This window comes from Gallus gallus, chromosome 5, assembly GCF_016699485.2.
Source record: "Gallus gallus isolate bGalGal1 chromosome 5, bGalGal1.mat.broiler.GRCg7b, whole genome shotgun sequence".
Classification (NCBI taxonomy): domain Eukaryota; kingdom Metazoa; phylum Chordata; class Aves; order Galliformes; family Phasianidae; genus Gallus; species Gallus gallus.
Window position 1 is genome coordinate 21,849,600 of NC_052536.1, and position 21,641 is coordinate 21,871,240.

The 21,641-nt window shown below is 42.7% G+C and overlaps 1 protein-coding gene across 2 annotated transcripts; it reads right to left on the reverse strand.

Moving 5' to 3' along the window:
• Window positions 1–1,311: 1,311 nt before the first annotated feature.
• On the reverse strand, window positions 1,312–19,349 carry SYT13 (synaptotagmin 13). 2 transcript variants are annotated; one of them, NM_001199643.4, is made up of 6 exons: window positions 18,813–19,349; window positions 13,812–14,034; window positions 11,390–11,524; window positions 10,983–11,293; window positions 7,416–7,545; window positions 1,312–7,141 (listed from the first exon to the last, which is right to left on the reverse strand). In NM_001199643.4, the coding sequence occupies exons 1-6, from the start codon at window positions 18,993–18,995 to the stop codon at window positions 6,837–6,839; spliced, it is 1,287 nt and encodes a 428-aa protein (NP_001186572.2). In that variant the 5' UTR covers window positions 18,996–19,349; the 3' UTR covers window positions 1,312–6,836. The 2 variants fall into 2 exon arrangements, with proteins under 2 accessions (NP_001186572.2, XP_015142484.1); XM_015286998.4 differs by having other exon boundaries at window positions 11,390–11,530.
• Between the last annotated feature and the right edge of the window lie 2,292 nt (window positions 19,350–21,641).

Here is a 21,641-nt window from a genome sequence, read left to right on the forward strand (position 1 = left end):
CTGATAGCTTCAAACTGAGGACTTAAAAGCAAGAATCCTCCACGCAAAGTGCACAATCTGAGTCACTGTGAGGAAGGGGAGCTTGTACAAATGTATCTGATCCAGGACTAAGTTTGCCCTTCATTTTTAGGACCAGTGATTCTTATGTCAATATGAGTGAAAAGGAAATTGAAAAATTCTTTGATGGTTGTCATAGCATTAACGCCTGGCACGCTCTTCCCCAGCTCTGCTGGTGTCCTGGACACGCTCCATGAGAATGGCTGTGGTTAGCAGCTGGCACTCAGAACTTAATTTAGCAAAAAAACAAAGGTGTTGTCCCTTCCTGGAAACGGGAGGTCTGTGGGGAAAACGGGCTGTGCTTTGGGACTGGCCCCATGGCAGCACAGGGCAGCGGGAACAGGGAAACGTTGACTGCTGCGTGCAGAACTGCTGCCATACAAACGCAGCCACAGCTCGTTTACAGGGGCTCTAAAAATATCCGGCAATCAAAGGCTCCCGCAGAACAGCATCTGCGCTAACCAGGCATCTCAGCTCTCTGAAGTCCCTCGTTTGAAGTTGTTTTGATCCAAGGAAAAAACAAGTTTGTTGTCTGTGCTGCTGTCAACTGTCGCTGTTTCTGGGGGGATGGTGCAGGGCAGGCAAGTAGTGTGGGGGACATGGTGGGCACGGGGGGTGCAGCCCTCTCTGTGGGGCCGGCAGCAGCCCGCAGCCCCCCCCCCAGATTTGCTTTGTGGCTTCACATTGTGTTTGAACACTGACTGTGGTGGGTGACAGAGTGCCCCCAAACTGTCAGTGAGGTAAATATCTCCCACTCCTGCCCCCAAAATCTTTTCCTCTTACTTTTATGTACAGCTTTTGATCTCTGTGCCTTGTTAGGAACCAGTGATGGTATTAGGTCAGCTAAGCAGGAATTTTCTTATAGGTACATGGTTTGCAGCGTATCATCAGAGTTCCCCTGAAAGTACAAAGATCAGCAACAAGACTGAATCCAAATTCACTTCTTAGCTTGTTTTCAGAGATGATGCCAGTGTTTGTGAGGAAGCTGGTTGCCAGATCCCACTCCCTAACCTCTCTGCAGCCGCAGGAAAACCTTTATAGCTTTGCTTAGCTACCACTCTGCTGAAAGCCAACAGTTTTCCAGTGTTTGGCCGGAAGAGGACTCCCCTCCTGGCTGCTCCCTTCTCACCACACACCCACCCATTGGTGGGACCGCACACAGGACTTGCTGTTGCCTCATCACTGTGTTTTGCCCCTCAGCTTGTGAGCTGCAGCACAGGGGCCTTACCCTGCAGTAAACAAACAGACACAATGTGGACACAGTTTGGAATTATTTACTTGTGGTGATTTACATTTTGTGCTATAACGGTAGACACAAAGGCTGAATCTCATGCTCTGTTTGTGCTTTGGACTGTGCATACAATATAGTCTTGACAAACAATATCTGCTCTGTGCAGTACACACATTTGGACACTGAAGGACTGAGTAAGCAGAAAAGCCTTCTCATGCTGGAAGGCCGTGAAGCACTATTTCACTTTGCTACTATTGTGCAGTTTGATATTACCAACAGAAGAAACAATATAAAGTGTCAAGTATTAGTTTTTGCTCATCATGCTTATCATTCAGCAAATGAACCAAATTTATCTTGAGACTTGGTTACACTTCAAAATACATAAAAGATGCTGCCAAAGTTCTGCCCTTCAATCCCATCAAACTTCAAACTGACCTCCTAAAGAGTGTAAGAAGCATGGTCCAAGACACTTTGGCTCCCAGATTTAACTAAATGTTATTGTGCTTAACTCAAGCCCTGCTACTGATATCATTTGTAGACTATTTCCCACCACACTGCTGTTAGCGCATCACGTGCTTACCAGAGATGAACAGTTGGACTATAATGCATAGTATGCAACTTGCAGCCTACATGTCTTCATGCTGCAGAGGTGGGAAATCACTGCACAATTTGCCTCTTCAGGTGGGCATCACAGGAATCAAATAAGTAATGTGACTTGCAGTTTCCTGCACGCTGTTTGGCAGGGATCATGTCCAGAATCTCAGATTCACAGACATCAGGAAAATGTGGACAAACCTTAGGCTGCATTTGTAAAGCTCAAATTACAAACTCCTCCATTCTGATAAAAAATGTGTCTTGGGACACATAGTACTGATGGCAAATCCTTGCAAAATTCAAAGTGCTTTTGTTCAAAGTGTTGAAAGCACGATAATGCCTGGGAGAAGAGTTGAGCCTGAAAGTATTCCCAGCCTTATCCCAGACTTGTTGAAGTGAATTTTCCATTAACTTCTGATGTGTTTCCTCTTTGCAAAGTGAACATGGTTCCTGTCATCATTCATGGATACCTGGGACAAGAACTGAGAGAAATGCTTTGTCCATTTACAGGACACCAACTGCAACCACTGCCCCTTATAACTGGAGAAAGGGCCAAGGGTAGTAATGACAGTGGGTTGACAGTTGGACTAAATGACCATAGTGGTCTTTTCCAACCTTAGTGATTTTGTGATTCTCTTTTTCAGGGACTATCAATTATCTGTGTTGTTGATTATTTTTATCCTTCCTACAGTAGCACAAATTTCCTAGGGTATTTTTTGTTGTTTTTTGTTGGTGTTGTGGTTTTATCTCCACAGCTTGTTTGCTTCCAGCCTTAATGTTTCTTCATGTTAATGGGTTAATAGTAGGCAGAAGGATCAGTGCAACCACTGAATTGCCATCGGGGAATCTACTGACCTGTCTTCTTGGTCAAACACATTACTTAAGAACATTAATTGTCATAATTTATTGTCACCTGTTATAGAATCATAGAATCATAAAGGTTGGGAAAGACCACTAAGATCACCTAGTCTGACCGTAAGTGACGACACTGGGAATTTCCAGATACTTTTTGTTTATATATATAGTGCTGCTATTTCCCACAATAGCTCTACTGTTCATCTGCTCAGACCAATTTAGTTTCTACAGCCCATGGGGTGCTGGGGCTGAGGGCATGCAAGCACTGCCTGATACAGGCAGTTTCATGGCATAAAGGCAGGGCACTGCACAGGCGCAGGAATTTGATGAGAAACAGCTCCTATTAACAAAGTTCAAAAGGGCCAGGGTTGGGCGTCCCTGCCCCTCCAGTACCACACGTACGCAACATTCCTTCTGTTCACGGGAGCCAGCACCCTTAACTGCACTGCCTTTCAGTCCCTAGAACGGCTCCTGCCTCGTTAAGTCAACACCTGGCAGCCTCTTAAGACTGAGTTGAATGCAAAAAGCATTCTTCCCAGGCTAAAATGCCAGACAATAAAAAAGATCCAGTCAGGAGAGATGCATACATTTGTTCCGCGTTTCAATTGCATACAGCAAAGGAGGGAACAACACCAGTTCTTAACTCTGATGACACTTTTTTTTTTTTGCCTCAAGACTATTTTGTGGTCTACGCATACCTTTCTCTGCTATAAAAGAGGACATTATTTTTTTCACAGGAAAATCAGATTTCAGGGTGCTATTTCTTAGGTGCTGTAGGATTGCTATCTAATTACAGGGTGTGCCAAAATCACCAGGGGCAGAGGCAGATAATGCTGTTTACAATCAGTCACCAAGATGTTATAAAAGGTTCATTAAAATAAGCAGGAGGCAGAACTAGAGAAATCTCTTGGCGGCAAGACAAATATTCGGCCCTTCAGGCTTTTCATTGCCAGCCAAATAGCATCATACCATGAAGTTGTTCTTCTTATCATTATACTAAAAGGAAGGAAGAATTGCATTGATGCCAGGAACTATAGGAAGAACGGGCCAACACGACAATGAATTTTGCACTTAAATGGAAATGATTATTCCAAACCTATAGGCATATCTACAGACAACAGAACACAGAACAGAGAAACTATTAAGAATTCACTATCAACTAAGTTTCTGCTGTGTTAATTTAATCACAGCATCCTACAGCTCTTTCTTAATAAAACAAAAATCCACGGAACAAAACAGGAAGTCAATTTTTTTTTTTCTAGTTAAATCTCCCTTAGCCAGTGAAGCAATATCGGAGATTAAACCATTAGGTAGAAGACTCAGTGGCTTTTTTCTTCTTCTTCTTCTTTTTGTTTGTCTGTTTGTTTCTTTAGTCAAAGCTGTTTTTACCTCTTCCTTCAAAGTGACCACGTAACTCGCTGCTACACCACCTATAATGAGAGTAGCAATGTGAAGATAACGTTCATCACTGTTCATTGACCTTGTTGATCTGTTCAGAGTCACAGGGTCTCTGAGAGTGAAAAGGGCCTCTGGAGATCATCTTGTCCAGTCCCAGCTCTGTTTAAAGCAGTATAAACTACAGCAGATTGTCCAACACCATGTCCAGTCAGGTTTCAAGTGTCTCTAAGGACCAACAACCTCTCTTGGAAACTTGATCCACTCTTTAATCATATTCACATGAAAAAAAAAAAAAAAGAGAGAGAGAGAGAGTTATTTCTCTCTTGCTCTCTCTCTCTTTCTTTCTTTCTTTCTGTATTTTTCTCTCTCACGTTCACCTACAATTACATGTATTGTGATTTGTGCTCATTTCCTCTTATGCTGTCACTGGACGCTACTGAAAAGAGTCTGTCTCCATTTTCTTTTCTCCTCTTCCAGATCAGGTACTTACACACATTGATAAGATTCCACTTGAGCCTTTTCTTCTCCAGGCTGGTCAGTGTCAGGTCTCAGCTTCTCCTCATACAAAAGATGCTTACCTCCTGTTATCATCTTCATGGCCCTTTGCTACACTTGCTCCAGTAAATCCCAATCTTTCTTGCCTTGGAAGCCAAGAGCAGCACACAGCACTCCAGATCTGCCCTCACCAGTGCTGGGTAGAATCATCCTCACTGACCTGGCAATGGTTTTCATAATGCAACCCAAGGCACTGTTGTACTTCTTTGATGCGAAAGGACACTGCTGGTTTATGTTTGACTTGGTTTCTACCAGGACCCCAGGTTCTTTGCAAAGCTGCTTTCCCGATGGTTGGCCCGAGCCCTGTGGTGATGCATGGAGTTGTTCCTCCTCAGTTGCAAGACTTTACATTTCATTATACTGAATGTTCTTGTCAGTGTGTTTCTTCAGCCTGTTCACATCCTTCTGAAAGGCAGCACAAGCACTTTGTGTATCAACCGCTACACTCAGTTTTGTATCCTCTGCAAACTTGCTTAAGGTGTGCTCTGTCCTGTCATCCAGATCATTAATGAAGATGTTAAACAGAGTTGGCCCCAATACCAGCCACAGTCAGTAATAGTGAGTGGCTTCCAGCTGAACTTCACTCCTGTTTACAAACTTCTGTACCTGACACTTCAGCCAATTTTCAGAGACTGGTTCTGGTCATTTTCCCCTTCACTGCAGGGTGGTAGCCTTTACCTGACAATGTACTAGACTTGTTCGGCTAAGCCAGCAAAATGGGATGTACTCTAGATAAAGCCCAGTTTAATATTTATTGAATTAAACAGAGGATCAAACTGACCCCTCAAAAAAATGAATTTCTCAGAGTTTTTCAGCGCTACGAAACATATGATTCCGTTTTCAGACTTTTGGATGTCTTCTCCCCATACAAGTCCCTCAAAGCTGTGTCTACTACTTAAAATAAAGCAGTAGAACAAGCAGTGTGCTTATGAGATCATAACACCATTGCTGGCGATGCCAGCTTTTCAGTCCATCCAGACACTAAAAGAACAGTAAACAGTAACATTTAAGCCACGTCTGATCTTGAAAGTGCACACAAAAAAAAGCAAGCTCTAGAGAGTATGTCTGGTCAGTGAATTCCTTCTGTCTAGAAGTGATGAAATACATGGCTAATTCTGAAGGGTTTTCATCAAGTAATGCAGGTATGAGAATTGGGTGTGAGAGATAACTTCAAACCAAAACCATCAATCAAATGCTAAGGTATGAAATGATCCCACTTCTTTTGTATAGATGCTGCTTAGAATACGATTACCGTATTTGAAACTTTTTCAGATCAGAAATTCCCAAACAGAAAAGAATGTCAGTAAGCAGAAGGATTTGGTCCAAGTTTTTGGAGGTAACATCAGTAATAACTTGTTGTCCGTGTTTAGGGTCTTCATGGGTGATGGAGAAAGATAGAAGAGATAGGTAATTTGTTAAAGGATTCTGAAACTTCCATGCTTTCAACAGTTTTCATGAACCCTAAAGCTAAGGTATCAAACACTCAGATAAACAAAAGTGAGGAAAAACATTTGACTTCTTGTTTGGCAGTGTTTGCTTCAAAGACTACACTGAGTGATAGTATGACTGTCTCTCTTCTTCCTCTGTTCCTTCTCTACTTCTAGATATCCATCTAATGTACGTTCATGTATGTTTCCACCTGGCTTCTCTCTCTCTTCCAAACTACTGCTTTGGGTCAGAAGTCAGCATTAATTTTTTGATCTTCATTTCTCACAGTCTTAAACAGCATTATGAAAAACAGAGACTGGCAAAATGACTGCTGCATGTTATGGAGCCAGCCCCCATCAGGGAACTTGGGTGAAAGTGCCAGATGCCAAGGAGCAGCTCAGATTTCTGTGATCCCTCTGTTCCCCTCAGCTTCTTTGCAGAAACTGGGAACTCAAAGAAATGACAGTGGGCAGGCTAACAAAAGTAATTTGAATCACCCAGATAGCCAAACCCTTTATTTGAGAGAACCACTTGGTTGGGTGAGTGATTGTCTCTAAATACATTTTCGTACAGTTTCCTTTGGCAATCAGGGTGGGTGGCCTGAGAAGAATGCTGTGCTGGGCCACTTGGTGGATGGGAGAGAGGAAGGTGAAATGCAGCTTATTTCCCCACGCTCAGAGGCTTGGTGGAAATCTGGTTGGCAGTAGTCATAGCGTGCCTACATGTGGAGCTGATGCCACATGGCAATCTGTCTTCTGGGGTTCCTCAGCATTTCTTCCCAGTGGTTCCTCTCCGTGCCTGTGACATGCAAACCCAGGCTGCACTTGCCAAGCACTTGGCTTTGCCCAGCACCATCCTGGCTCAGCATTTCCAGCTCCACACTAGAGGCACGTAGCAGCTCATGTGGCACCTCAAACATGATCATCTCATTCCAGACAGGGTTGATCTTGTGCTTTGCATGTTTGGTCTGCTTCTTCTTCAGCTTCAAGGACTGATGCCTCAGGGTCACCTTGACGGAAACATCTACAAAGAAATCAGAGAGGCTGTATTAATGAACATTTAATAAAATGAATGCAAGAGAACTTTAACTACTGACAACAGGCTGAGTAAGAGAATATGAGAAAAATTGATAATGGAGTTTTTAGCTTTCCCTTTTTAAAAAATGTTCAAAGCTCTTTAGCTTTCTAAGTCAACTTCTTGGGGTTTTTTTTCAAGCAAACACCATATTTCCCACTTTCTTTCTAGGTTTACTTCATAGCAAAACAATAGTCTCAGTTTTTCTTGCTATTCCACTCACCATTTCCAAGTAGATCTTTCAGCTGCTTGGAATGGAGATTTTTAGCCTTAATAATCACCACAAGCAGGCGGTTTGCAGCTGGCAGATAGCTGATAGAGAGCAGAACTTCCCCATGGCCTGTAGATGGCTCCTGGAAATTGAAATGTATAAAGAGTTAATGTTGTATGCAATCTAGGTCTAACATTAGGAAAACCAAATAACAGAAGGTGATGAATTTAAGGTCATAGACTGACCAAACTGTCTCCCTGTCTCAGTAGAGGAGACTTTTCCAGTTAAACTGGATCAGAACAAACCAAGCAACATATTCAAGAGACCTCGTTCACTCACAGGGACCAGAACACATTGATTACTCCTTTCTTTTGCTACTGGGAGGCAACTGAGGGAAATTTAGGTTAAATGTTAGGATGAAATTCTTTATTCAAAGTGTGGTGAGGCACTGGCACAAGCTGTCCAGTTAAGCTGTGGATGCCCCTTCCCTGGAGGTGGATGGGGCTCTGGGCAGCCTGAGCTGATGGGTTACAGCTCCCCCATGGCAAGGGATTGGAACTGAGTGTGCTTTGAGGTCCCTTCCAACTCAAGCCTTTCTATGATTCCACATGCTTCCTAAGAGCTATTTCCAGTGGAATATTTAATGAGAAGAGAATTTGGGGCTGAACTCTGTGTAAGTATTCCATCATTTTGTGAGTGACTATCTAGCTGTCCTTGATTTATATCCCCTACTTCCATTAATGCTCTTTTTAATTCACTCATCACTCCTGTGAGGGGTCTCTGACAAGACACGGTCCCATGTCCCCACTGCTTAACTGTCAGGCTGTCTGGGAAAGAGTAGGTGATGCCTTGGCTTGTGCCACCCAGCTACCCTGGAGCTGGTGTTGAACCTTCTTTGTCAACCTTACCTGATGGTAGAAAAAAACAGCAGCCAACCTAAAATCCTCGTCAGCTCAGCACAGTGCTCTACCCTTCCTTTGTTCTGGCCTCCCTGCAGCCTGTGAACAGCTATCCCTGTTGCCCCAGTGGGATTAACCTCAGGACAAATGCTCTGAAAAATCAAGCATTCGTATGAATACGTATTTTGGTTTTGAGTTCTTTGATTCCTTTCTTCCCATTAGTGATTGTCCTCTTATCCTCCTGACCTTTATTCCCCTCTCTCACTTGCTCTGTACAAATATCCCTGAAGGCAGAAAAAGAGGGAAATGACCTCTTGCCAGCTGAACTTGCCTTGGAAAGCAGCACCTCGGCCATGCAAGGAAGGAAAGGAATTGCCTGCCGTGCATGCAGAGCTGCAAGCCTATGGCGAGGGGAGAGAAGGATGTAGTTACTCTCTGTAAGTGCAAGATTGTGACAGAAATCTGTTTTAGTGTGAGGTTAATGACCCAGAAGAGACACAGAAGCCAATGTCAATTCAATAGACTCCCTTTGGACTCTTTAGTGTGATCTACAAGCTTTAGGACAGACAGCCCTCCTCTAGGCCATTTCTGTGCTCTCCGCTTGCAGTTGTAAGTGAGCCATAAATATTTCAAATTAAGTTTTCACCGGGTTACTTCCAACAGGCAAGGACAGGCCCTCTGTATGCTCCCCATGAGGTGATTGACTCTCCAGAAAGCACAGCTGTCATCACTGTCTGGTTTGAATGACTTATTTGTCGTGCACAACTCAGGTGGGAGGCCATTAGCAAGGAAGCCTGAAATTCAATCCCAGATCAGTCCGAGTAAATCTTCCTTCATGCACTCAGGTAGCAACAAAGGGCTTGTATATGTTTCACTTAAATAAATCCTGCCCTAAATGCAAGTGCGTCTTAAGAAAGAAACACAAAAAGAGGCAGATTTAAATGGCTGTGTGTCCCTGACAAATACAAATATCACCTTAATACAAAACCATAATTTTGGCAAGTTATGAACTGCTTTTGTTTACATATCCACACTGTATCTCACAAAGTCTCACTCTATAGCTCTTGGCTAGAAGCTGATTACTGTAGCTCCATGCATAGGTGAATGTTGTAAGGGCTGAGAGGCTGGGTGCTGCAGTGGGCTGTAAATGCACGTACACTCATGTGCACATGCACTTACTGTTCAGACACACTACATGTTGTGCTTATGGCTTTTTAGCCTCTAATAGTCTGATGGAGTTCTCGACCACTCTGTATCCACATGAAACCAAAACCGTAATGGTTGGTTTCTGCTGAAGATTTGCATGAAGAGATTGAGCCAAAGGTTGTTTTCCTTCTCTCTCTTTCTGTGCACTGGGATAACAGGCATCAGGGGGTCAGTGGTGAGTTACTGGGCAGGGCACCATGAAATCACAAAAAGAAAGGTGCTATGTAAGCAACCACTATCATCACTGCCATTAGCAAAGCAGTGGGAGGGAAGGAAGACAAGATAAGAACATCAGTCTGCAATATCTGTGATTTGCATTGCTCACAGCACTCTGAATTCCTGAATACTAATTACACTACCTGGTTAGCTGCAAGCTCCCCTCTGAGCTCTTTCCCTTGTGTGGGAGAATTACCAAGAGGATAGGAATGAAAATTCTGTGGCTCACAGCTTTTCAAGGAAATGTCAGACTTTAAACAAAGCCCACTAACTTTGTTCCTGGATGGATGCTGTCAAAAATAGCTGCTCTTTTTTGATCAGTTCTTCCTCACTGCCTCCCGCTCTGGTTCTGAATGAATGATTCAGGATCTGTATATAAGCTATCTGTGCAAGGGTTGGCTCTCTCAGGTCCCAGATGATGCAAATTCAGCTTTCACTGCACATCCTCAGCTCAAACTGGGGCAGTACAGTTCAGCAGTACAGTTAGTGTTAACCTTGCACTGTCAGCCCGGAGGAGAAATGAGTGCTATCCTGTTTCTGTGTGTACCCAGAGTACCCAGTATGCCAGGACTCTGCCAGGTGTACATGAGTGAAAACCAACTATCGCTGTGAACTGGTTGGTAATTGAGTATTGTTTACAAAGTGGATCCTACAGTAGACTGGGGAGGATGGAGGGCTCTATTTATCAGGGGTTAGGGATTTAAGTAATTATGACTTACATGAGAATAATTTGTTTTGGACCTCCATATTTTTCAGCAGCAAAAGTTGCCAGGTCTTCTGCCCTTCTTTCAGCCAGAGGTTTTTCTTTAGTGTAGAGTAGGTTGCTATCAGGTACCCTACCCACACCCAGCTCTGCAGTGGAGGCACAACCTAGCAGCTGAACTTTTGCTACCACAGTCCCTGCATTGTTTACACACAGAAACGCACGTAACTTCCAGACACAGGCTTTGAATTGCAGATATCAGTGTCAGATTATCATGTAATTGAGGCAGGAGGAAAGGGAGTTTTAACACATCTTGAATTCCGGGAGCTGTAGATGAAGGGGCTGGGCTGATGGGCTTTTGATTGCTTTCTGAAGTGGTTAGGTCAACACAGAGTTCTACTACATCACCTTTGCGGTCACGCATTGCCTCTCCAAACCTGGGTCCAGATGCAACGAGCCACCCACCCATGGACATGCAGCTGTATTGGAAGAGGGCTTCTCTTGTCCAGACAGTAACTAGAGCCTCTGGACTAGTGACACAGACTGAGTCCATACCTTCTCTGGGGTCTTTAGCCTTTCCCATTGGGCCATCCCGAAGTCCTCCATGTTAGCGAGGCTCAGTTTGAGTTCCCCCACAATGCTGTGTCTGGAGAACTTGTCGCAGTTTCTCAAGGTGAGAGTCAGTGTCCCCTCTTGCATCTCCTCCTCAGTTAACGGGAACCGCAGGGCCTCCTCCCAGAGGGTGTGAAGCACCTTCTTCTTCAGCTCTGTCTGGGCTTCAGTCATGCCAGATTTGCTCACCAGTGTGCCCAGTATGTAGCAGTGGCAGCCAGTATCTTGGTCACTACTCATTTTGCCATGCATAGCTGGAAAGGAAAGATTGACTGTAAATACCTTTCACAAAAGATAGTCCTGAAGAAGTCCAACTAGAGAATCATCAGTAGCAGATTTTTGCCCCTTACCTTCCAGAAGGGCCACACACAGCTCAGCTTTCTGTTGATCATATGTGAGGGAATAGCGCAGTTCAGGGACCTGGTTACAGCTGGCTGCCCGCTCGGGCTTCAAGTGCTCCGTGACACACACATCCTTTACCACACCTGGAACTGAAGTAACCCCATTAGCAAGGAAGTCTTTACCTTCCAGGAAGGACAAATCCAACTTGTCTTGACTCAACTCTTCTAAATGTCTTACTATTCCTGCACTTTGCATGCAGGAAAATCACTTCTGTTCCTTCTTCTTCCTTCATCATATCTCCTTTTTGCTGCCTTCTCACACTTTCAATTCCTTCTACAGCACTTGGACAAGCTTCTTGCTCCCTCCGCCACGTTTTCTAAGGTGGTTCACATGTTTTCTCTTTCACCTTGTACCAAAGCCAAGGTGCCTAAACTATTTGCTTGTTACTGTATTGTTTTATATACATTTTTTACACACATTGGTGATTTACACATTTGTAATTTTTTTAAGTGAGAATTTGAGTCTGCTTTAGAGCTACCATGCAACTCTGCATTAACTCAGACCTCTATAACCTTTTTTTAAAATTTATTTTAACACTACAGTCTTTGTCATGTGGAAAGCCAATATGACATCTATTCCCATAGCACTTGACCATGCTGAGGATAGTGAGCTTGGGAAGGTGTGAAGCAGTTTCTCCACGTATGATTTTGAAGCTGAGTACACATTTCATACTGAAATAAAGTAAGAAGCAAGACTAAAAGGGAAGCCACGTCTTTCTATTATCAAAGTCTTTTATCTGCAAGGTCAGTTCTGACTCACATAGAAAATAATAGAGAGACATGCACATTTCCTCCTAAAAATCTCAGTCACAGTCCCAGTCAGTTCAGTGTGGCACCAAAATGAGAATGCAACAAATCACTCTTTATTTCAACAATACTATATCTATGAAATCAGGCACAGCAGGAAACAGGCTTGTGCCATTAACAGTACAGAGGGGCTCTTACACCAACACACTTACGTAGAGCTCTACCCTACGTGCTGCCATCATCTTTCAGGCTCTCCACCCTATGATTGTCTTCCTGAGCCCCACAGATGTGTCTCAGACAGTCTTTTCCTCTAATGCAACTGCTTTCCATGTGTAGCGAAAATGCTAAGTCACAGCTTGAAGCAGTGATTGAGCACCTGGTGGAAAGGCAGGGCCAACCCAGGGGTGCTCAGCTGTATGCAATTCACCTGAGTGACCAGAAAGGCTGGAGCCAGGATCCACCCCTTCCCAGACCTCATTTAAGGGTTGGCAGTGGAAGCAAAGATGTCTCACTGGAGATCCCTGCCTACATGAGATCTTCTAAAGGTAAGCAGGCTTTCTTCTTATATTTCTGTATGTGCCATTGTTACATGTGGGTTTGTCCTCATTTGCTGCAGTCTAAGATTGTGCTACACTGTTGTTATTGCTGTACTTTTCATCACATTATAGCATTGTGTTATGGTACTCCTTGGTTTACTGTACTCACAGGTCTCAGGTGGAGGGTCTTTACATGAATTACATGACACTCTTCCTCCCATAAGGACAAAAATACAGTCACAGGTAATTATAAATAATAAAAAAAGAGCTCTCAAAAAAAAAAAAGTCATGATAGATGGCATTGTGTCTCTGGCAAATGATCAGGAAGGTTACATTATTATGGTAACTGTTACAGTGACAGCTATAGAGGTAAAAATCATTATGGAAGCAACCCAGATGTGCTGGCAGATATACATAATTAACATTACATTTTCTCTTAGGCTCCAGGAATCTTATGTTCTAGGCTTTGGCATGCTACCTTTTGGGCTGGCTGAAAAACAAGAATGTTTGGCAAAAAAAAGTCTTGAGGTGTCAGCCTTTAGTTTCACTTCACATTACAATGAAACAAGACCATTGCATGGAACTGGTGGAATAAAGAGGCGAAGAAAATAAAGTAGAAACTTGAACTCATTCATCATACTGATGTTTCTGATAAGGGCTGTTGCTGGACAGCTAGCAGTCTTTCTAGAGGAGCAATACTGCCTAGTTTTGACCAGGTATTCCACCTATACTGTGGCAACAGCTCTTGGTAAAACTTCACACTGAATACATGCTTTTCAACATAAAACCTGCTTCCAATGAGCCAAATTCAACAACAAAGTGTTTAGATAAAGGAAAAAAATACAACCAGTTGTAACTGTGGATTTGTTACCCAAATTTTCTGATGTGCTCCATGATTACTTAATATTACACACATACATTTTAAAAAAGAGCTCATGATGCTGATGAGAAGAGAGTGAGAAGCACCCTATGTCTTCATTTCCATGTTTATTACTCTAACTACAGTCACATGATGTTCAAAAGTATTAAAGATCTACACCCTGAAAAGAAATCTTTAATCTGATAGTCTGAAGACCAAATGTTCTTACCGTTTTGAGGGAGAACAAACAATTCTTCATTGACTTGTATTTTCATCCTGTTCTCATCCAAAACAGCGTGTTTTACAGTGGCTGGTTCTTCTGTTGTCTTCAAGGAGTATTGCGTGTAGTTAACAATTTCAGGTGAAGTTACAACCGGTTTGGGGCCATAAATGTTAGGAAACTTCAGGAGAGCTCGAGGCTGGACTGGCTCTGCAGTTTTCTTAACATTGAACTGAAAATTCAGACAGTATTATTTTTCACTAATTGTTTTGAATCTCTCTATGTCACATGAGCTGATGCAAAGGGGAAATAAGATGGTGTCCCTGGTCATTCTTGCTGCCATTTCTTCTTGGGTTAGAGAAACCACTGCCTCCCTATATGTCAAGAGATTTTCTTGCCAGATCTGTTAGCTGTCTATTTGGTGCATGTCTTTCTGATTAATAGTTCACCATCACCTCTGATGTATACAACATTTCACCTAAACTAGTAGAAAGCATTAGGAAGGCAAAGGTATGGGTCACACACAGCATGTATAGCAATCATGTAAAAAGACAAAGGAGAAATGGCTGAGCAGACCAGCCCTGCAACAGTGTGCCAAGAACAGTAGAGTCAGTGACCCTATCAGTCTGTGGGATTATCTGTTGGCTCTGAGGACCAGAGTTCTACCTGATCTTTAGAAATGCATTACTCCTTTATTACATGGGGGCTGACATTTTGTTTGAGTTTGTTCTTACAATTTCATTTCTCTGCTGATTGCTGAACACAGTGTCAGCAGAAGAACTTGAAAAATGGTGTAATGCCCTGGCAGACTGGACAAAGGTTGACACAAAGAATTATATTCTCTCCCAACAGTGAAAAATATTTTAGTGGAATGTAACAGTCATCTTTTCTTCATATCTCATGAAAGAATCCCATCTGTTCACAACTAAAATCATTCCTGATTCATTTATATTTGGATTCATCAGCAGGAAAGAACAAAAGCTGACTAGCAAATGAGTCTGACCCTCTCATCAGATTTTTTTTTTAATATTTCCAAAGCATGTAAAAGCGGAAGTAAGACTGCCATTTTGTTTGATTATTGTGCACTGGGATTCTCTCCAACCCTGCTGTCTGCCAACCTATTCTTTGTTCAGTGTAGAATGAAGGTGAGCCAAAAAGTATTCATAACTGTAATTAAAGCTTTTCATTGGTGTCATTGTTTCCTATTAATAAAGAATGTAGATGATGCCCTGAAGCATTTGTCTGTGCTGGGACTTTGTGGTCCCAGTTTGTATGTCCCAAGGGAGATTAGCTATTCCTCAAGAAGTAGAGCTGAAGAAAGAGAGCAGTCTTGGTATCTAGATCTTTAGTCAAGCTTTTGGAGATCGTAGCACTGCAGTTACATGGATTTGGCAGTAATAAAGAGCTAATTAGGTCACTCACTCCATCTTCTGTAGGCAGCCGGTGCACTGATGTTTAGGAAGTCCCCTGTGTAGCAGCATTTTCTCTCATCTAATTTTAAGGACACCGAAACAGGAGTGAGTTGAAAGAGAAATGCATCACTGTGTGCAGATACCCACCTAGCATTCAGCTGAGTTTAGGTATTATGTAAGTCATATAGTGCTGGTTTATAATCTCAATGTAATGAGATCCCTCTTTTAGACATGTGAGCCTCATCAGACCTAAAATGCACAGGAGGTTTGAACTAACTTATCAAAGTTTTTCCATTCTTCACATCTAAGACCAATCAACCAAAATATGTTAGGGACTACTAGACAGTAGCTTGGAAAAAACAGGATATTTTTGTTCTGCACAGACTCTAAACACTCAGGGCATGTGTACAGCAGCTAGTGCCTGTTCTTTCTCTCTCAACCCCACTGTATGAGGCTGCTATTCTAGACGTTGACCATCACACCACAGTAGCAAGCTGTGTGCATCTTGCATATGAAGCACTTTGGTGTTTTTCCATCCCAAAGGATTCCATACGAACTTGAGATATTGTTAGTATAGCCTTTTCCTCCACTTGCTACAGGGAAGATGCTTACTCAGGAAATCCATCAGCACACAGCAACTAAGAGCTCCACTGGGTCTAAATATTCTTCTAGTCTGTCTGCTCAGTAGAATTAGAGATGAAAGACATATGTGAGCACAGTGGGACTAGACCACCCCCTCTTCCAACTGCATCTGCCTCTGTTTATTGTTTTTGGTGCCAGCTCTCTTCCCAGGTGCTGTCTACTAAGCTACTTGCAGAGCTCTACAGTGCTCTACAGAAGCTCCCTTTGCAGCAGCAATATCTTAAATACAGAAGAATTCATATAGTTCTGCATAAAATGTGTGAGAGCAAAGAAACCAAAATTAGTCAGGAGGCTTCAGCTAACCCTTCTTGGTCTGACAGTATTGACATTCAGACAACACACCAGATTGCTGCCACTGCTGCATGAGTTTAGGTAGCTTAACCTGTACCTTTTGCTGACATTTTTGCACATCTACAGCAGTTATTAATTGTTCTGTAGATGTATCTTTGTGTTTGAACTCTTCATTCTCAAGTATGCAGGGCAGGTCCATGGGGAGCCTCTATCTATAGCAAATACAGGCATCAGTGTCGTGAGAGACGTGCCAAGTAAATAAAATGCGGACTTGCTTCATCTTTCTATTGTCATCTCTGTTTATCAGAATCAGTGGCCCTGATAAGCTTCAGTAATTAAGTATGCCAAACACTGACTAGAACATACAGCGCTTTAATGCAGTTGGAATGAAGTCCCAGCAGGACAATTTATAAACATAGATGCAGAGGAAGTAACTAAGGCACAAGCTCAGAACTCAATTTGAGATTTATTCCTTCAAGGAAAGGTGGCTAATTCTGATTCAGTGAAAGCACAGGAGAATGCATGTGCCTGGCAACAAAACTATTTAAATTGGAAAGAATTGTTAAAGATACAGAATATGCAAACTATGAACATTTTGCTCTTCCTGTAACAGAATGTTCATTTGGCTGCAGTAATTTATCCAGATTTCTTAAAGGAAAAAAAAGAAAAGGTCTATAGTGCTAAAAACATTAAGTCATTTGGGTAAGAGTGATACACTGAGGATAGGTTGAGTAACTCGATATATTGGTCAAACACTGGATTATGTTGGGGCAAAACCTGATGCGTGTAGGAATGTTGTGAGGACTGTAACCCATGAAGTGGTGGGTACTGGGGTCTTAATTGTATTTGGGGGCATGGTTGGACTTCTTGATAACTTAGTGGTTATTTCAATTGTGCAAAAAGAATAATGCCTTGAAGGACAAGCTCCAGAGTTTATTAATAGCTTTCCCAAAATGTTTCACAAAAGGCTGTCTAAAATAAAATGTCCATTCCAAAAATGAAGCTCAAGTAATGATTTGAGAGGTTTTTGAGATTAAAAAAAAAAGCAGCAACAACAAATCTTTTGTACAAAGAGGTTGGGGAAAGAAATGCTATGCGAAGTGATGACTGTCAAAGATGCACATTTCTCATTCACTTCAACAGCAAATTTGGAAATTCTCAACATTATTGCACATCCTTTTATACAGAAGTTGTATGGCTTGGACAAGAAAAGAGACTGGAGAAGACTTGAACTATCAAAGAGGGCAGATAGCAGCTGAAATTCATCCTAGGAAAATGCAAGCCACTACTAGAAAGTGTTGACCACATCTGTGGAAGAATGGTCAGAATTAGCAGCAATCTCTGGAGAAGTCCTAAGCTTGGTGCAGATGTTCATTCAGTCATGGTCAGTGGTGCCTCCTCCCATCCTCCAGCAATCAGAAGCTATTGTAACGCTATTCTGCATCTTGTTACGATACACTCATAGTATGGTCATCTTTCCTCAGAATAATCTGCAACAAGAGCATGAGTGAAGCTCTTCACTGAGAGCCAAAGAGCAGTACCCAGAGAAAGACTGAATATATAGTTATACACGTTGCAGAGAAGTTCAGCTAGGACTCCTCCTACTCTCTTTAGTACAAAAGTAATAGGCAGTTCAGATAACTGAAAGGCAAATGAAGACTTTATACAGTGGTTCACCAGCCTTTGAAGTTGGTTGCTGTGGCATAACGTTTGGCTGAACAGCCAGAAGGAAGTGATATGGGCTTAGGCACATATAAGCCTCAAGAGTAACAGCCAACAGGTAATACTTCCAGAGACAGATGGGTTGCTATGGCTCATGCTGAAGACTAATCAACAAAAGAAATCAGTCAAACACTTCCCTTTGAAGGAGGATTCCCATTAATAAGTGTACTAGAAGGGTCCCATAGTTCCCATTGTTCTCTCTTGCACTGGTCTCAGGACTAAATCAAGGGATATTCTGGATTCTAATAAGAAAGAAGGATTGTACAAGGATGCCTGATGTTGCCAGTATGTCACACTGCTCTTACAGTGAGTAACAAAGCAATCCACAGCATGCTGAGATAGTCCAGTCATCACAACACAGATTCTTACTAGCATTTTCATTATCACTTCAATGCCTGGTTTTAACTTCACCATTTAACTTAATTTAATAATTAATCCCCTCCTGTTAGAGGGGCAGAGGGAGGAAGAGGGATGATTTTAACAAGAAACCAGCTGTTGAGAGGGAACTATCCTGCAGGAAACATAAGACACTGTGAACAGGGCTAGATAAATAGCTGGAACAGGAGATCCCAGCAGGAGTCTTGTCTTTACAATGCTGCGTGCCACCTGGTAAAGTCCAGGCTTCTTTCCTCAAGAAATGATTTCCCTTGTGACCAGACTGACAGCTGAGCAGCATTTTCAGACCTCCTCCCCTGTTTTTACCGTTAGCAGCTTTCTCTTTGGCAGTGTGGCAGCTATCTGCTGCTCTGGTAATTCTGTGGGTCACCCAGCTCCCATCTCTGTTCCCCTCAGTCCTCCTCCCATTAACACGATGTTACATCCTGAACACAGTAAGCAGATAAATAGGTAGCATAAACCACATGCTGAGCAGCTTAATAGAGAAGTTGCATTCCCCCCTTAGCATTTAAAAAAAAGAATCATAGAGTGAGAGATAGTGTCTTACTTGCTGGGCTGGCTGAAGCACACTGGGCTTAGTATTTTCCGTGTCCTCATCTTGGTCCTTTTCTGAGAGTCCTTTCCCAGGTTGCTTGCATTTGCAGAAGCAGGTGAGACCACAGAGGGCAAGGATGCTAGTTGCAGTCCCTAAGGTAGCCCCAAGGGCAATAATTGGGGCAGACAAAACCATTGTCCTGAGCTGCACAGGAACAAAAAGCAATGAAAACCTGTGACTCCTTCTCCTCCCTGGGAGAGCAGCTGTTTTACATCCACTCCGATTTCTAGCCTGGCTTCATTCTCCTTGGAAGTCTGAAAACCCTTCTCTTGTGCAGCAAAGAAAAGAGACCAATCTAGAGACAGAGATAAATCATCCCACCTTTGCTAGGCAACAAGGTTTCCTTTCTATCCTGATAATGATGTTTCTGCTCCAGGTCAGGTAGAGGAAATAGTGCTTGTGGTGGCTGTAATATCCATATACCTGCAAACAGGCAGTTTTCATTGAAGCCTGTTCTCCAGCTCCACTGGGAAAAGTCTGATGTGTGATAGAGAGGAAAGACGTCAGCAGAAGGGGCTGGGCCTTGCTAGCTAGCTCACAGAAAGAGCATCCAAATATTTGATCAGCTCTCCAGCTGTCTTGTTGAAGACTAGCCTGCTCATTTGCTCATCAAGTGGTTGAGATTTTTCTATCTTAACTTAAAGACAGGGATTGTCAAAAGTGCTGGCCTGAGTCCACTGGTTATGATATGCGTGAGAGCACTACAGTCAGAACAAAGCCCGTGTCAGGCAAAACTTCACCTTTCTTCAAAGGGTGGGGAATGAACACCTGTAAGAATTGAACACTGTCCCACACCTCACCTCCTTCCCCCCGGAGTACAGGTCTGCCCCTTTCAGATCTGCTTTCTCTAGCATTAGTGCAGAGCAGCATTTCTGTACAAAAAGACAGCAGCAAATCCTATCAAACAAGGCACACTGATGCATATGCCTTTTCCTCTGGAGAGAATGAGAGAGCAAACAGCATATGCTGAGTATTAGTCACACTGCTTACTACACTGGTGTCAGGCAGTGAGCCAGTGAGCACAGTGAAAGAACCAACTTGAATAGACCTGAAGGGCCGTGCGCTTCTCTCAGACTTCCTTTGACTCATTTATTTTTGCCTTCTTTCTCAGACTGCTCGAGTTGGAGGAGACGAAAATCAATTCCATTTCTCAATGTGTTTCTTGTGGCACAAATAACTGTTTCCTGGGGCACTTCACAAGAAGTACCCAGTGGCCTGAAGATGGTTGTAATTCTGGGTCAGTATGTAACTGGGCCAGAGTGAAACTAGTAAGCAAGATGCCAAATGTTCCTTATATGGGTCTGGAAAAAGTAAGTAGCCAGTTCTATTTTCTTTGTCTTTCTATTTTGGAATACAGCTTCTGTCTGTGGATCAGGAAAGAGTAAACTCTATACATAGAACTGGTTAGAAAATATATATAGATATAGATACTTTATCTTTCTGTAGCTCAAGTTTTGACATGCTTTTTTTTTTTTTTTAACTTTTTGGTTCTTTTACTCATTAATCACGACCACTCACTCACCTTTGTTCAACTATAGATGACATGTTCACCTCCCTCTCACAAAGCTTCCCTCACACATCCAACTCACATTTTAATTGGTAGAGACTTCTCTTTAACACTGTATATTCTATCATCTTGCTCCCTGCTCATTCAACAAGCTTGTCCAGATACAAGCCTTGACCCCCTGTTTTCCTACTCCCTTGGTTCCTTTCAAGCAGATTGTGATGTACTCCTTATCCAGAGACAGTTCCCTGATATACTGCTGAGCCCATGGAAACATACCTTTCCAGTTCTGCCCACAGAAGGAAAACCTAGGGTGTTGTCTTCTGCCTATACAAGAGCATAAAAGTGACCAAACCAGGCTGGGTCACTGACATATCTCAGTAGTGGGAAGAATACCACATTCAGGTAGTTTGATAAACACTTTCTTCACTTAGTCTCGTGGCTCAGGAGCTTCTAATGCCTTGAACAGCATCCTCATGCTTTACTCTGCTGATCTGATCTTTATGTGACACTGGCAAACTTTTGCAACATTTTCTGACTTTCCAAATACATGCAAGTACATCATTCAACCCATAGTTGAAGTGTAACGTTGTAATCAAAGTGCCACACGGTCTTCTCTTGAAGTTGAAGAATTTCAGGTTGGATATTAGGGAAATTTTCTTCTCAAAAAGAGAGGTGAGGTGTTGGCAAAGGCTGCCCAGGGAGGCGGTGGAGTCATTGTCACTGGAGGTGTTCAAGAAACATGTAGATGTGGCACTGAGGGATACGGTCTAGAGCGGTAACAGGCATAGGCCGATGGTTGGACCGGATGATCCTACTGGTCTTTCCGACCTTAATGATTCTATACTTCTATGATTCTGTGAATTTGCCATGTTGTCAGGGTCTCTCATCACTGCTGAAAGGAGGTAGGAGAGAGGAGAATCTGAAAGACAACAAAAAGGACAGGATGCAGTGTTTATTATACCTTTGGTTTCCTTCACAGAGTGGGTGCTTTCTAAAGGTGCTAATGAAATCTGAGGCAGCTAAACCAGAGGTCCCTGACATTTGGAAATCATACTGAAAAGAAGAAGGCATTGTTAAGGGTGGAACACGCTAGCAGAGATCTGGAGTAGAGAAGGCATCCAGCCCATCCATGAGATGCAATTTTCATGTGTTTGCTACAAGCTGTTCTGAGAATTACATAAAAAACTGCTTACAACAGGCTGTGGAAGGAAGGGCAGATAAAAATCTGTCTGCAAGAAATGGTTTAATAATATATATCTCCAAGATGTTTTCTA